Source organism: Trachurus japonicus, chromosome 5 (genome assembly GCF_045865225.1).
Source record: "Trachurus japonicus isolate A0001 chromosome 5, Traja_1.0".
NCBI classification, from domain to species: domain Eukaryota; kingdom Metazoa; phylum Chordata; class Actinopteri; order Carangiformes; family Carangidae; genus Trachurus; species Trachurus japonicus.
The window spans coordinates 24,889,742-24,905,547 of NC_140911.1; the positions used below are offsets into that span (position 1 = coordinate 24,889,742).

The 15,806-nt window shown below is 40.1% G+C and overlaps 2 protein-coding genes across 5 annotated transcripts; both read left to right on the forward strand.

Moving 5' to 3' along the window:
- Positions 1 to 1,184: 1,184 nt before the first annotated feature.
- pth4 (parathyroid hormone 4) lies at positions 1,185 to 3,801 on the forward strand. The gene is made up of 3 exons (XM_085778066.1): positions 1,185 to 1,355; positions 2,580 to 2,668; positions 3,072 to 3,801. Exons 2-3 carry the CDS (start codon positions 2,583 to 2,585, stop codon positions 3,340 to 3,342), a joined length of 357 nt encoding a protein of 118 aa, XP_085634192.1. The 5' UTR covers positions 1,185 to 1,355; positions 2,580 to 2,582; the 3' UTR covers positions 3,343 to 3,801.
- Positions 3,802 to 6,039: 2,238 nt separating this feature from the next.
- cept1b (choline/ethanolamine phosphotransferase 1b) lies at positions 6,040 to 15,793 on the forward strand. Of its 4 annotated transcripts, none has more exons than XM_085776946.1 (10): positions 6,040 to 6,221; positions 8,087 to 8,379; positions 8,845 to 9,019; positions 10,008 to 10,155; positions 10,239 to 10,380; positions 12,005 to 12,089; positions 12,428 to 12,559; positions 12,849 to 13,007; positions 13,202 to 13,327; positions 13,637 to 15,793. In XM_085776946.1, the coding sequence occupies exons 2-10, from the start codon at positions 8,189 to 8,191 to the stop codon at positions 13,757 to 13,759; spliced, it is 1,281 nt and encodes a 426-aa protein (XP_085633072.1). In that variant the 5' UTR covers positions 6,040 to 6,221; positions 8,087 to 8,188; the 3' UTR covers positions 13,760 to 15,793. The 4 variants fall into 4 exon arrangements, with proteins under 4 accessions (XP_085633072.1, XP_085633073.1, XP_085633074.1 ...); XM_085776947.1 differs by having other exon boundaries at positions 8,098 to 8,379; XM_085776948.1 differs by lacking the exon at positions 12,005 to 12,089 and adding an exon at positions 10,918 to 11,002 and having other exon boundaries at positions 6,040 to 6,211.
- Positions 15,794 to 15,806: the final 13 nt, after the last annotated feature.

The window sequence follows — 15,806 nt, forward strand, 5'->3', positions numbered from 1 at the left end:
TAGGACGACCAGGACAAGATACATCACATCAGAGAAATAAGTTCAGAGAACGATAATATAATCTTGTGTTGTGTGTCAGCTGATAAACAGACAGAAAACAAAATAACAAAGTGGTTTAACGTGCTATCAAGTCTAAATAACCTACTAAAACATCACATCATACACATTTTCAAGTCAAAAACATTTTACATTTTAAAAACAGCTTTTACTCTTTTGTGTGTGGCAGTTAAAGTTAAACAAGTTTTATGTTTCAGTAGCAGTTCAACAAATAGGCTAAAAAACTCTGATTTCATCTGTAAAACATAACTTGATTGTTGGTTTTGTAGTGTGTGTGCTGCCTTCCTGCTGAGAGATGATTTACCTCCATCTGCTGATCAGTTGCTTCTCCTCTTCCTTTTCTTCTCTCTCCGTCCGTCTCCATCTCCTTTGTGTTTCTTCACGCCGCGATCATTTGCTTCTTAATGAACTCAATCACCTCTCCTAGCTTCATGCCTCTGCCCACGAGCCTCTGACAGCAGCCTGCATTTCTCACTGAGGGAAACTCATCCTGGAAGGTGTTGTCAAGACAACTGCGTTTCTAACGGTAACTGTGTTGGCACCGCGGCAACCAGAGACTCTAGTTTATTTGGGTTCATTATAGTTGGTGGTGGGGGGGGGGTTGTAATGTCAAGAAGCTGAAAGAGGAGCTCCAGGCAACATGAGTCTCCACCGCAGACTGAGTGTGTTTGGAAAAGTTAAAACCTGGGCTGACAGACAGTTTGCTGACGTACACTTCATCAGCACTGACTCACTGCTGTGTCTCTGCACCCTCAACACCAACAAACACATTTCACACCCTTTTATTTATTCTATTTTTTTTTTAAATATTCATATATTGCTAAATTCCTCTTAGTCACATGCTTGAATCTCTCCAAGAGGAACTGGGTGGATTAGACCAGGAAATAGAAAAATGATAATCCCTCAATTGAATTCCATCCTCCTTTTCAAAACACCTGATTATGTAAAGGGTGCATGTTAACGTCCTCCACAGCTGCACTGAGATGCGGGAGGCTTTTGGGGGGATTGTATTAACACAAACAACCTGGAAAATGTTTGATGTTTTTTCTCCGCAGACACAAAAATCACATGTCAGAGAGATGATGGTGCTGACGCCTGTTTTCTAATCAAATCAAAGGCCCCACTTTGAATTTGTGGTGACACTTCAGCCCGTGGGAGGTCTGAACAAATATATATGTGTGTGTGTGTGTGTGTATGTGTGTGTGTGTCAGTGGGCTTTATAAAAGGTCTGGAGGTCGAACTTGGAGTCACTTTGGTGTCTGATCAGTGGAGGAGCAGCTGTCATCAACAGGGACCATGTAAGTACCTTTAAAGAGCATCATCGCCTTAAAAGAGCTTTACATTTTAACACATTTTCATATCAGTCTATTTCAATTTATTTCATCATTGTGTGATTTGTTTTTTCAGTTATGTTTTAGAGTAATTTCTATTGATGTGATGGTTTGTGTTTAAATTGTTAAAACAGATTTTCCTGTTTTTAGGTGGTTAGAACACCATCGTGCTCTATTTCTGTGTTTTTTTTTCTATAATAGGAAACTGTAAAAGTGAACTTTACCTTAAAAAATGTCTTTCTTTTCTTACTTACTTTCTTTGGTGGTCAGATTCAAAAATTCACATTTAGAAGAAGAAAATTATGGAGTGGTAGATAGACTGGAGACAGGACAGAGGCAAACACATAGAAAGGTCAATTGGCGATGGAATCGAACCAATCCATTCGTCACTCACTCTGTTGAGATTTGGCGTCTGATCATCCTGCTGACATTAAAGCCAGTGGTCAAACAAAAATATATAGCTATAATAATAATACATTTTATTTATAAAGCGCTTTTCAAGAACTCAAAGACACTGTACAGGAAGTAAAAAGTAACACATGTACAATAAATCCTTCTCCATTCACAGACACATTCGACTTGCAGGGCATATGGGTCGCCCTGTGTTTTACTGAGAAATTTTAACATTTTTGTGAATTGGGAGAAATTAATATTTTACAATAGTTTTTTCTGGCTTCTATTTTTTTCACTCAGTGATTCATATTTACCTATGATTTTTCTGCTCTTTTTCAGCACTGAAGAGTAAAAATGTGGTTGTCGTTTTTTACTAATGGACAGGGTACTAATTACAGCATAGGTGTGACGAGGCATCATAAAAGATGGAACAATGATAATATACAATAGATCATTTGTATACAACATTTGAAGATTTCCCTTTTAATAAATCGGGATGTCAATGTGTTGTTGAAAATAATTTGGTTGGATGATGAGCTGCCTGTTGGTGTGTTTTCCATTGTTCAGCAGTTTGATCTGACTAAGGTCAAGGGGGCATCTGAACATTTGAGTTTTTTTGACCATTCATGGGTTGTTGTCAGAGTAGTAATTTATGGTTTATATATTTGAACTGAGTTAATAATTGACCTCAGGTAATCAGGGAGGTAACAAGATAAATGTGTCATAAGAAAAGGTTTCTCCAGTAAACTTCCTTTACAGGTTTTGATGTACAGTAAGTGCCTTTCTGTCTTGTTGCAGAAGATGCAGATGTCCCACAGACCTGTGCAGTGGCTTGCTGTCATGCTTCTTGTCATCTGTGCAGCAGGCCAGTGTCAACAGAACGAGAGGTGGGACATTTTTAGTTCTATGCTGTTTTCAGACTTGCTCTGCTCTGCATGCACTGAAAAACTGAGCTTTGAAAAAAAAAGGTGGTAGTGAAAGAGGGGGAGAGATTCCCATTGTAAATTTCATGCTCAAAATCAAAACAAAACAACGAAATTAGAACCTGTTCTCTCTGATTTCTTTTATCAGTGACATAAGAAAATGATCAAATGGTTTGGTTTTAACTTAAATCATTCACTGAAAATGTCATAGAATATTTATTCAACCATAACTTCAGACTGATGATTTTCAGCTTTTAAATATCATCTTGTATAATTGTCTGAAACCTGAGTGTTGATTGATTTGTGAGGATGTGCTGATCGTGACTGACAGATGATGCTCCGCTCTCTCTCCTCCGTCTCCTCACAGCCGCCGAGCTGTGACCGAGCACCAGCTGATGCACGACCGTGGCCGAAACATCCAGAGTCTGAAGAGGCTCATCTGGCTGTCTAGCGCCATCGAGGGTCTCCACACTGCCCAGACCCGCTCTGCTGCTTTCAACCCCACAAAGGTCTTGAACCTGGATCTGAACCCGGCGCTGGTCTCTGCTGCTGGGAGTCCCCGGCCCGCCCGGGTGCAGAGCCTCCTGAGAGACTTCTTTAACCCCTACCTGACCCAGCTGCCAGACAGAGAGCCCTAACACCACACTGGAGCACAGACATTAAGAAAATATAAATTGCATTGATCGTTTGAACAATAAATAAGGTTTGTCAATGGGCTCAGCCACAGAAAAAGAATAGATATATACATAGTATATTTTGTATGTTGTACATGTTCAGTCACGTTAATTTTAAATCAAGGGCTGGGTGATACAACAAAAAATAAAAATTCATTTCAAGCTTGGGGACAATTCTCAATTTTGATAAAGTTGATGTTTAGACAAAATACAGCAAAACCAAAACATGACAAAATCTGTAGGTCAACTTGTGCTAAACTGTGCTAAACACTGTTAATATTGTACACAAAAACTAAAGTTTAATTAGATTGAATTAATTATCTGTACTGCCCAGACCTGATTGCTTTATCTCCCACTATCTTCAAGCATGCATTTCCAATCTCTTCCAACAAACTCTGCACTGTCTGAAAATCTGAAAAGTCCTTCCTTTAGCACTTTGTCATCACACTATTGTACCACTGGCATACTTTATCTACTCAAAGCAAATCAAAAGGTTTTAACGTGAATAAATCAGGATATAAGTCCTGTGAAGTCCTGAGCTGTCGGTCCCCCATCCCCCAACAACCCTCGTATGACTTGTCTGCGGTAGTCTACAGTAGTAGCTACAAGAAGTAACACTTCCTGCTTTCAGTGCTTCAGAACATACCCATGTATGGCATTTACATTTCCTTCAAGCTGTATTTGGCTATTTAGACTTGTATTTCTGTAATTTCAGTGACTTCATTTTGTCACATCGGCCCAAAGATTCAGACAAAGCTCTGCTGCCTAAAACTATCACTGTATCATCAACAGACAATGTAAAGTGGTAGTAAAACTGTAGGCTATATCAAAACATTCAGGAACTGTCTGCTGTAGTTAACTAGTTAACCAGTAACACACAAGAAGAAGTACATTAGACACTGTCCGCCTGCTTAAAGCCTCATTTTAAATTCAGCTGATGTCTAGTATTTTAGCTACTGCAATCACAGAACAGCTTGTATGGACAGGAGGAATTATTACTAACAAAAACACCTTCATTCATGTATAAGTTGAAAACCCATACCAGTCCTTTCAACACTGCTTCTAAGTTTTGCTCTTCCAAAATAGCCAACGCTTGCGTTAACAGCTGTTTATGAGAGATTCAGCCATTACTGTGTTGACCATACTAAAGGTTATAAATTGACCACTGAGCAGTGCTACGTCCTCGGGGCATGCAGTGACTCTGTATTGGAAAGACAAGATGGTCTGGCTGAACTGGGGTTTGCTGGTTAGCATGCCAACTTCAGTATAAGAAGTAAATGAAGTAAATGAATTGAATTAATTTCTTTACGCCACCGGAGACAAATCAGTACAGTAAAGGAGCTTAGTTGACATTCAACTTGCAATGTTTTCTTTTAACTTGTGACCACACAGCTGTCAATGATAACACTGGCTATGCAGCATTAGCAAAATGTAGCCTACAAATAGCTTATTTAAAACTGTAGCTGCCATGGACAGGGGGACTGATGCAGTTTTGTGGCTAAGGGAAATATAAGGCAGAAAATAATGCACAATATGAACACTTTACATTTTAGTATTTGTGTGTGTATTTAACATTTTGTATCATCAACATAAGGTCTTGTGCAAGCTCAGTTTTCAGCATGTATACAAATGTGCATGTTCATTATTATGCTCTTTGCTGCAGTGTGTGATATTATCCATGAACAGAATCTACATGTTCATTTGTTTCTTCAGTACAGATAATTGGTTGAAAAGAGAAAAAAAACCTTAGCACTTCTGTACTAGGCTACTGTGTTTACTCCTCTTCTATAATTTGATATAGTGCGAACTATACTTCCGGACTGAATCAGTGTATGGGATGACCTTATTAATGAATTTCATGTGTCTGATTAATTCTCTTTGTGCATGCAAGAGACGTGTGACTGTTTAACAATGATTGAGTGCCTGCAGTTTCATCTTGTGATAATTTATATTAAATGTTATGGATGCATGGATGTGGTCTGTGTGATTACCTTTCTGCTTAAATTTCACAACTGACCGACCATTTAAATAATAAAACACAGTTATATAAGGTCTATAACTTGCAGAAGCCTGTCAGCTAAGGTGATTACAGGGGTGCTGCCTGCATGGGCCCTGCAGCTAGACATATAATTGTTGTACAAAACGTTTGGAAGGTGGAGTCTTTTGTACTTCTAATCCAAAAACAAAAAGAAACAAGCCATGTCATGACATGTCATGACCTATCAAGACAAGCCACTCCATGCAAAAATGTCTCTACCTTATTCTGTTTTGTTTGTTTGTTTATTTGTTTTTTGTCTTTTTGAGAATTAATTTCAATGTCAACCAATCGTTGAAGTTCCCCCTTCATCCTAAACTCGACCTGCATCTTCAAGAAAGCTCAGTGTCAGCAGCTTCAGGGCTTAGAATTGGGGTTTGAGGCTTGGGCCATATCATCACTTTTTGAATTTCTTTGCTTATTATTTTCAGTTTCAGTTTTAGAAAACCTTTGAGGCTTTCCCATGGATGTATAATAGATCCATGGGCTTTCCAGGCAAATTTCTCCCTTGTAGGTGGAAGGTGTCTCCCTGCGAGGCTAAACTCAGGGCAGAGCTGGAGAAGCCGAGTAATTATCGCGAGACTTCCTTGACGGCTGCTACCGTTAACTAGCTTGCTGTGTTAACCACAGTGACACCGGTCGTGGTGATCCACCTACAGCTGCAAACGTGTCGTCGGTATTTTAATTCATAACGGTAAAACCAAAAAGTAACCGGGCGCAGAGAAGTGCTGTCTGCCGGCTTGAAGCGCCGTCGCCTCCTCTGGGACTGTCCGCGGCTCTCGTCCTTTAATCGGCCAGGTCAGTCGGTGTTACATCCGTCGGCTCTTTGGGTTAGCTCGCCAGGCTAGCTCGGGCTAGCGCACAGGGAGGTGTCAGATGCAGCTGTGTCATTTTATTTCAGTGATATAATTGATATTGTCAACAACATGAGTCTAAAGGGGTGAGAACAAGCCACACAGAACAAGTTACAACCAGTCCAGGGCGTGCTCGTCTTCAACACCGGCAGCACTAAAGTGAAGTTAGCCAACAGCAAGTGTGCTAGGCAGCGTTAGCACGCCGCCGAGGGAGGTCGATACAGCGGCTGCTCGGTGGTTCATGTGTCGCTGACAGTCACAAGAAACAGCGGAGTGTCGTCAGTGCGCTCCATGAAGCGGATGTTTCACACCGTCGTTGATTTGAGCAGGGCTTAGCTGTCGCTGGATATTGAAGCCAGTGACAGGTTTGTACACAGGAAATGTAACATGTTAGGTGTGTGCTAGCTGGGGCAGACATCTGATACCGCTGTACTGCTCGGGCACTCATGTAATCAACAACACTAACATCAACACATGTGACAATCACACGTGTGACAGCTCAAGGCAGGTTCTGGTCAGTTTGGTGCTTGTACTCCAACCCTAGTCTGGAAGAGATGAGATATCATGTACATGTGTACATGCTATGTAAGTATTTGTAGGTCTGTAGAAGTTTTAAAATCACTGAATTTATTTATAGAAGGTGGTAGGCCTATTATGTATTGGATTTGATTTAACGAATATTTAAACATTTTCTCTTGCTGGAAATGGGCAGTGATACTAGTTCTGGTTGTCATCTGATCACTGGGACTTTCATATAAATGTACAGTTCAACAATCAATCCTGGGAATTTCTTGGAATTCAAGTACACACCATCTGACCAGTCAGCCCTGTCAAACACTGTCAACACTGGTAAACAGGAAGTTCATCGTGTAATAAACAACTGAAATTTTAAGCAAAGAAAACAACCAAAGTGAACTAATATTAAAAGTATCTAGTTATTCATCCTTTTCAGGAGTGTCGTTGTTGACTCCTCCACATCACACACAGTACCGGTTATCTCCGTGTTGAGGTGCATCTGTTATCAGTGGATTTCGCACCTTTTACAATCCAATCATTTAATGGTATTCAAATTATACAGCCTACAATTGATTGTCAGCTTAAGGTGAAAAAAACAAGCATTGAGATCAGCGTTACACAGATGCTTTAGTTTTCAGCCTGCAGAAGCACACGTGTGTTGAGCAGGTGTGTTTGACCTGTAAAACTGGCTTTATAGCCTAAAATTACTGTCCAACCTGCTCAAGCAGAAGAAAGAAACATCTGCAGTACCGGTAATCTTATGAAACAGAATTTTTACTTTTCTTACTTTTCCTATATGTCACTGAGTCCGACACAGGTACTTTCAATACAATTATGACGTGACACAGTATTGTTTATTCATTCATAAATTATAATAAGTTATATAGTTATTTCGTTTTGTTTAAATTCCTGGTGAATCAGCTCTGACAGTGTTTTCCAATTGAACTGAGGACTCCCTGTGACATTGTTGAAAGCTCTCTTCTGTAGCTGCATGAAATAACATGAGTTCACTTGAAGTGCACCAGCTGTCATTTTGTTATTGACACACAGTACATAGTAATTATTTTGTATATGGAAATGATCAGTCATTAACAGATTGTGGTCACATTAAACAGAACAAAATTTGAAATAATGTCCTTTGACATCATTCGGGTTTGACAGTTTACAGAACACAGGATTAGTTGCTAAATTATTTCATATCATTGCAGTCTAGTAAAAAGCTTCATGGGTGACCTGGAGCTGTGTTCATCAAATGTGATATTTTCATACAATAGCATGATGATAATTGATTTTTCTTTCTAAGGTATCATCCAGCCCCATTGTGGATCGTTAGCCCCTCCGTCAGGACAGTGGCAGAGGCAGAGGCAGAGCCATCCCGGACCAGACCAGCAGGCAGCAGGGCTCCATGAGCACGACGGGGCAGCAGCAAGGGGGGGGCCTGCGCTCTCGCCGAGCCCTTGGCCGGGACAAGGAGCCTGGGCAGGGCGTGGGCATGGAGGCAGCCTGCTGGCTTGCCCCCGGAGTGCTGCGCAGGCTGATTGAGCTGCCTTCACCCCCCCTGTCCCGACACCAGCTGAAGAGACTGGAGGAGCACAGGTAACTCTATGTAGCCCTGTGGTGCGGGCGGCAGAGATGCGCTCTGAGCAAACCATGGCCAACCGTGGACTCCAGTCGAGAGCTCTGTTAAGTAGCTGCTTGAGCCAACATTAGCTCCACAGACCGAGGACGAAATCAGAGGTTTTCAGTTTGACAGTTTAAAATGATATGATGTGATTTCCAACCCCCCAAATTATATCTTTGTAAACTTTTTGTAATATTTTCTGTTTTTGATGACTGACATTTGAATTGTCACTTGGTCAGCATGTTAACATTCTGTAATTGTATCTAGATATAATTCAAATTTCACTCTTATACCACAATTTGAATATAAAAACCAATAACTGGTCAGCTTTAATAGTTTTAATAATGGCTAATTACGATGACAGGACTGTTTCTGGAGCTCCCTGGGTGGGTGAGGTTGGAGTCATCAGGTCCTCACCTGGCTGTTGTTGGTCTCTGCAGGTACAGCAGTGCTGGACGCTCCCTGCTCGAGCCTCTAATGCAGCGTTACTGGGAATGGTTGGTAGGACGAGTCCCGTCCTGGATTGCCCCCAACCTCATCACCATCATCGGCCTCGCCACCAATGTCTTCACCACCCTTGTGCTTGTCTACTACTGCCCAACTGCCACTGAACAGGTGAGTCATGAGACAGTCTTCATTTTAAAACATGCATACAAGTAAAAGGCTACAGATCACATTCACGCAGACAGTTATCGCGCTCACATTATCTCCACTTGCTTCTTTGCTTTACTTTTAGTTGTCCTTGTAAACTGTCCATTAAACTCAATCTAAGCAGATTTTTGACATTAAAAGATTTCCAGGAATCTGAGAGACTATGATCTGTGTCAATTTATGTGTGAAAAATGTTTTTGAAAGATGAGTTTATTACTATTATTAACATCCATTAAATCTTAAAACTTGGACAGAAGATTTTGCATAATTAGGATCTAGATCTAGAAAATGTTACAAAATGGTAAAAAAAAAATGTATTATTTACAGTCAGAATCCACCAAAATGCAAATTCTTCCAAATCTGTATTTTTAAAGCTAAAGATAATTCACTGTCACATCAAAGAAAAGCAGTAAGGTAGAAGCCTGAGAAATTATTTAATTGTTTTGCTGATTAATTAATGTTAACATAGACCAGTCCATATATAAAATATCAAACCTTATTTAATGAATAGAAAGAGTTATATCTCCCAAAACAGTAATTTTATCACTTACTTGGGCCTGGAGATTTGCCTAAAGTGAAACAGTTGTCCACTACACACTGAATGAAATCTCAGCCCACCTGTCGGTGAAACAAGGTCAATGAATGAAGTTATCCGGTCGTGATTAAAATACAGGTCAGTTCAATATAGGTCGGTTCAGGCTTTTCTTGGTCAAACCATAATAACCTCAGTATCTTTACGGTGTGAATGGAAGTTCAATGAAACAAGATTTCTGAAGGCACATTTTCACATTTTACAGCAGACTCTATTAATCAGGAAAGTCTGGACAATGGAAATAACCATTAGATGACCCATCGGTGTTGGAAAAGGGACATCTGAGACAACAATGACATATATTTTGCACAATGTGTGTTGGTGGGTTTTGAGGCAGCATATGTGTGTGTGTTGTTTCAGGCTCCTCTCTGGGCGTACCTGTTGTGTGCAGTGGGTCTGTTTGTCTACCAGTCATTGGACGCCATAGACGGGAAGCAGGCCAGACGCACCAATAGCAGCTCTCCGCTGGGCGAGCTGTTTGACCACGGCTGCGACTCCCTCTCCACAGGTTAGTCAGTCTCCTGTCCACCTCTGCAGTATCTCAGTCAGTCTCTGTTTAAACAGCCTGTGTTGTTGAAATTGTCCTTGTAGTGTTTGTGGTGCTGGGAACCAGTATAGCAGTGCAACTGGGCACCAACCCGGACTGGATGTTCTTCTGCTGCTTCGCTGGGATGTTTATGTTCTACTGTGCCCACTGGCAAACATACGTGTCAGGAACACTGCGGTTTGGCATGTGAGTCTACAAAAGCTGCTTCATTTCCTTTTTTTGATTTGTTTGTTTATTTAAAAGTGAAAAGAAAACTTCCAGTCGTGCATCACAGTTCATCCTCAGCTGGTCTGGGGGTTATTATTTGTTGTAGTACCAATACAATAACTGTTTCAGCCAATGAAAACAGGAGAGAGGTCATGAAAGTCATTGCATAAGGAGACTCGTTGAATGTAGTGTGATACTGATTTAATATTGCATTCACTTTTTTTGAAGAGTCAAGAGTTGATAAAGCAAGTGCTCAGCTAGGAAAGCAACTAACCCCCACACTGTTTTCCTTTTTATTTGGCTGTTCTTCATTTGTTTGCACAACTTTTAATGTGAAACTTGGCCTTGAACACCTGCTTTTATTCAGAGTTTCTGTTTTGTTTGTGTTAATTACATGAAGTTAAACAACCAGGTTGATAGCACAACTAGCTGTATTGTAGTGGAAGTCATTTCAGTATGTTGCAGTGGCTCCATGTGGGGTCGAGCTCCAGTAAATGTGGATGTATCTGTGTGTAGATTTGACATAACAGAGGTGCAGATCTGTCTAGCAGGATTACAGATGCTCACAGCCACTGTGGGTCCATGCCTGTGGAACATGATGGTAAACCTCCTGGCTGCTGCTGCTGCTGCATGGCTCACTGCCGCCTGCCTTCACACTGACTGCTGCTGAGCTCCACGGAGGCACATGTAGAATTTAAATTTAGTCCCTCCTGTTGAAAGGTGCAGTCGGTAAATTACAACCCTTCACTAACATCGGCTGACGGAAACTAACTGTGGGAACACTGTGTGAATGTCTTCCAAAGATCATAGTGTTATTTCATTGCTAAGGTGGATTTTGACATTGACAGACAGCCGTGTTGCTGAGTTCAGAAGTAAACACTAACATTAGAATGCCGATATTGATCATTTTTAATGTTTGCTTTGTAATCTCTAACACTGCTAAGACGATACCCACTGTATGTTAGACTGGTACATGTGAGACTTGCTTTTTTTTGTATATATAATTGAAATATGAATTTGAAACATAACAGGACATAATACAGACTGTGACGGACATATTGATTTTGCAAAGGCTTGGAGATTATGCAGCACATTATCATCAAATTCATTTGAAATATCAACTGGACATAAATGGGTGTTACTTGCAGTCTCAGTAAATACACACACCCAGAATGTTTAGCTCAGCATAAAGACTAGGACCAGGGAGAAACACTTTGCCTGGCACTGCCCAGTGTGCAAACAGGTTCAAATGGAAAAAAGACAACTTGTGGTTTGTGGTGAGTTGTGTGCTTGAGCCGTTTGTAGTGACCAGCAGTGACAGAGGGAGCAGGCCTGATTGGGTGAATCACTAACACTTGAAACGCTGTTAAACCACCATTGTTTTGTTGACGGAGCCAGTGAAATGTGACTGATTGTCCCCTCTAACGTAGCCACTTCCCCGAGCCTCCAAATTAACCCTTTGTTGTGCAGAGGAGCACAACAGTGTCCCATCAGCTCCTTGTTCAGCAGTGTGTTGTGGGGAGGGAAGGCTGCAGGATGACTGTGTGCTGGTAGACATCACTAATCCTCACTATAAAACTTTCTGCTTTCTCCTCCCACTCAGCATTGATGTGACTGAGGTGCAAATCTTCATTATAATCATGTATTTGCTGGCCGCCGTGGGAGGATCTGCTTTGTGGCAGTCACTGGTAATTGTGATTGGTTCTAATTCCTACAGACTGAGATTAAAGAAAATGATGGCATAATTGTGACTGTGAATATTAATGTTGGTAATTCTAAGATAATTATCATACTGCTGCAATATTTTAGTTTCGACTGTCGTAGTCATTACAAATACACTTAGAGCGCTTTTTGCAATACTCTAACATTACTCATGATGATGCTTCCATTGTCAATGTAAAGGTGAATGTACTAACATACAAACATAGATGGAAAATTTTCGTACGATCAGCACATACTTTGATGTAAATCCCTGTGGTGTATTATCAGTCCTTAATTTTAGTGTTTTTAATCTCTCGGTTCCCAGATTCCGATCCTAAATATCCAGATGAAAATGGTTCCTGCCATCTGCACTTTTTTAGGAGCCATCTTCTCCTGCACCAATTACTTCAGAGTTATTTTCACAGGAGGTGTGGGCAAAAACGGATCCACAATAGCAGTAAGTCGAAGAAACCTCTGATTTATTTCCTGTTGGCATTTAGGGGTTTTGTCAGAGCTGTGGGTTTCAATAAAGTAAATCAGTAGAAACATGGAGAGGAAAAGTTTTAGGCACATGTTACTCTGTGTTTATAGCTGTTCGATTAATATTTCTCATGCTCAGAGGTCAGTTTAATGTGCAGGTAGTTATAGTGTGGAACAAAATGCCTCATGTTCTGACATATAACATTTCAGAGAAGAAAAAATCTCTTTTGACCTGTTGTTTTTTTTTTTCTTGTCTCTGCCCTCAGGGAACCAGCGTCCTCTCTCCAGTCTTACATATTGGTTCTGTTATAATTTTGGCAGTGATGATATACAAGAAGTCTGCTGTCCAGCTCTTTGAGAAACATCCGTGTCTTTATATCCTGGCGTTCGGCTTCGTCTCTGCCAAAATCACCAATAAATTAGTTGTAAGTCAAACACACCTCTCTTTGTTGTGAGAGGGAGGTCAAACATAATGCTGAGCTCCCATAAGCTATTGTTCTTGATTTAGTGGTCTTCGCTGACCAATACATTTAAGATAAAAGTCACAACACCTTCATCTACATGTTTTGGACATTATGCAATGCAACGATTTCACCAAAATCTGTCTGTCTGTCCACAGGTAGCGCATATGACAAAAAGTGAGATGCATCTTCACGATTTAGCCTTCCTGGGCCCAGGACTACTGTTCCTGGATCAGTATTTCAATAGTTTTATTGACGAGTACCTGGTGCTGTGGATTGCATTGGTAAGTACACACATGGGGCCAGCTCCAGATAAATGTTTTCAGGAATAATCACACGTATCAGATTAATTTTAATCAGTGACATTGATATTTACTGGCTCGTGGTTATATTTCCTTTATGATGGTTCATTTTCTTTGTTGTATGGAAGACCAACTCCTGACAAGAATAGTGAAAATATGTGAAATGTAAGGAATGAAAATATGAAATATAAAGCCAGAGGTCGTAACTGTGCGATAGGATGTCAGATTATAAAATACATTAGATTAAAAGCAGTCAATATTGATTTAGTTGTTTCTCTCTCTCTCCTGCAGATCATTTCCTTCTTTGACTTGGTGCGTTACTGTGTCAGTGTTTGCAACCAGATTGCCTGCCATCTTCACATTTTTGTTTTCAAAATCAAGCCTTGTTCAGTCCTCAGCTCAGCTCCTCACTGAGGACATGCCGGCCATTACTGACTCTGTCCCTTCCCGTTAGCCGCACTCATCTTTTCTTCCCTCTGTTTTCCATGTAGAGATGCAGGGGATGACGTGGTGTAAAGTATGTGCTTCTGCCAACTGAATGTGAGGACAAATAATATATATTAAGATACTCGAGTATTACTGTCATTGTTTCTTTTTCACCAGTGCAGAATTGAATTTGTACCAGTTTCATCTTCTGCCCCAGTAACGATAATTCTCCTCTTGACAAACTCATGGTTACACAGAGCAGATATTTCAGGAGAGTACAGGTGCTACTCAGTGAGTTCAAGGAGAAAGACTTAAGTTTGTTTTAACTGTTTGTGTGCAAGAAAAAAATGTATAGGAAACGAATCAAAATCTTTTCATTTCATGATTATAATTTTTGTAATATTTGCATAACTTTACCTTTTTGCTATTGTAAATACCAAACTGTTACGGTGTCTGTGCTTCTCTTTTAATTTAAAAAATCCTGCTTCGACACATTTATGAAAACTTCCTTCATGTATATGATTTTAAAAGATCGACATCTCCTGCACATTATGCAAAAAAAGCAAAACCAACTGTGTGACTGTTTTACATCAGCAAAAATGCGGTTTTGGAGGAAACTTAATACCAGCTTTGTTACATTTTTCTTCTACATATCAGAATATTTTTATTGAACAAACCTTCATTATTATTTACTGTCTGTTTTTCAGCTGGTTTGTTGACTGTAACCACTTGGTTTAAGGCCCATGTGGGACCTTGGACTGCAATCCATGTATGGGGAGGGGGTTTATGTTTAATTATTATCATATGCAATATTATTTACTTAAATATTCATTTAAATTTACCGGTTTGGTTAATGCTTCGTGGGGTAAGTCTTCTCAATGTGTCATTCACTTTATTGTAAGTTAAAACAGACACGCTGTGTGCACATGAAGAAATATATTTTAAGTCAAGACAGTCAGAGCTTTGTACACGTGGATGAAAAGGTCTGAGAGCGAGTGAGTCGACATTTGATCTCAACAATTAACATAAATGTTTGGATTTTCTCACATTTTGGGTTCAGGTGAGGGTTAATTAGAACAGAGGTGGAGTAAATTTAATGTAGCTGCTTTGAATCGGTTATTATTTCAACTTTCTTTTTGTTGTTGTTGTTACATATCACTCTACTGTCACTCCTTCATCACTCCTTTTCTTTACCTCTACCTGGTGTCATTTTAAAATTTTCATTATCATCAACAAATCCCATGACAAGTACTTCTCTTCCTGTTTAGTTTCTTTTTTTCATCAAAGGCTCAGCAGTTTTCTAAAACAGCTGGTGACTGAGGTTTTGACTGAATGTTGCTCAAGCAATATGGTTTATGTGAAATCAGGTCTAAATAATGTACTGTATGTGTTCACGACGATGAAGGAACTTGTCAGTCACAATGTGTGTTTTTTTTTTTAATTAAAATAATTTGTGGACAATAATGGAGCTCAGTGGCATAGAGAAATTAAATATATCAGGTAATAACTTGGCAACACTGCATTTTTTGCGTGTTTTCCAGCCATTTCTCTGAAAACCTTCATAATTTCCCAAAAATTAGCAGGTATTTAGTAAATGGGAAATGAAGAAACATTTCAGTAATTAGCTGGGAAGTACTGTAACAGAGCCATAAAATAAAGCATTAGTTGGATCAGTTCATGGGATTTATTGTCAATAATGAAAATAGAGATTGTGATCTGGCTCATCGTCAGCGTTGAGCGCCGCCTCCTGCCATGACGGTTATTGTGTGAACACTGCACTCCTTCCTGTGTCGTCGGTGGATGAGTCTTCATAACCGAAACACTGTTGCTAAAATGTGTTTGTCACTAACACAAATTAAGTTTCCCCCTCAAAACCACACCTGCTGAAGCAGAACAGGTGTATGTGGACTGAATGTGTAGGAGATGAGGTCACATGATGACATCACAGTTTTCAAGGTGGTGACTGATGAGAATCGGATCAAACTTTGTCCCTGACAGTTAATAAAAACCTGTTTATTTCAAGTGTGGCTGCTGC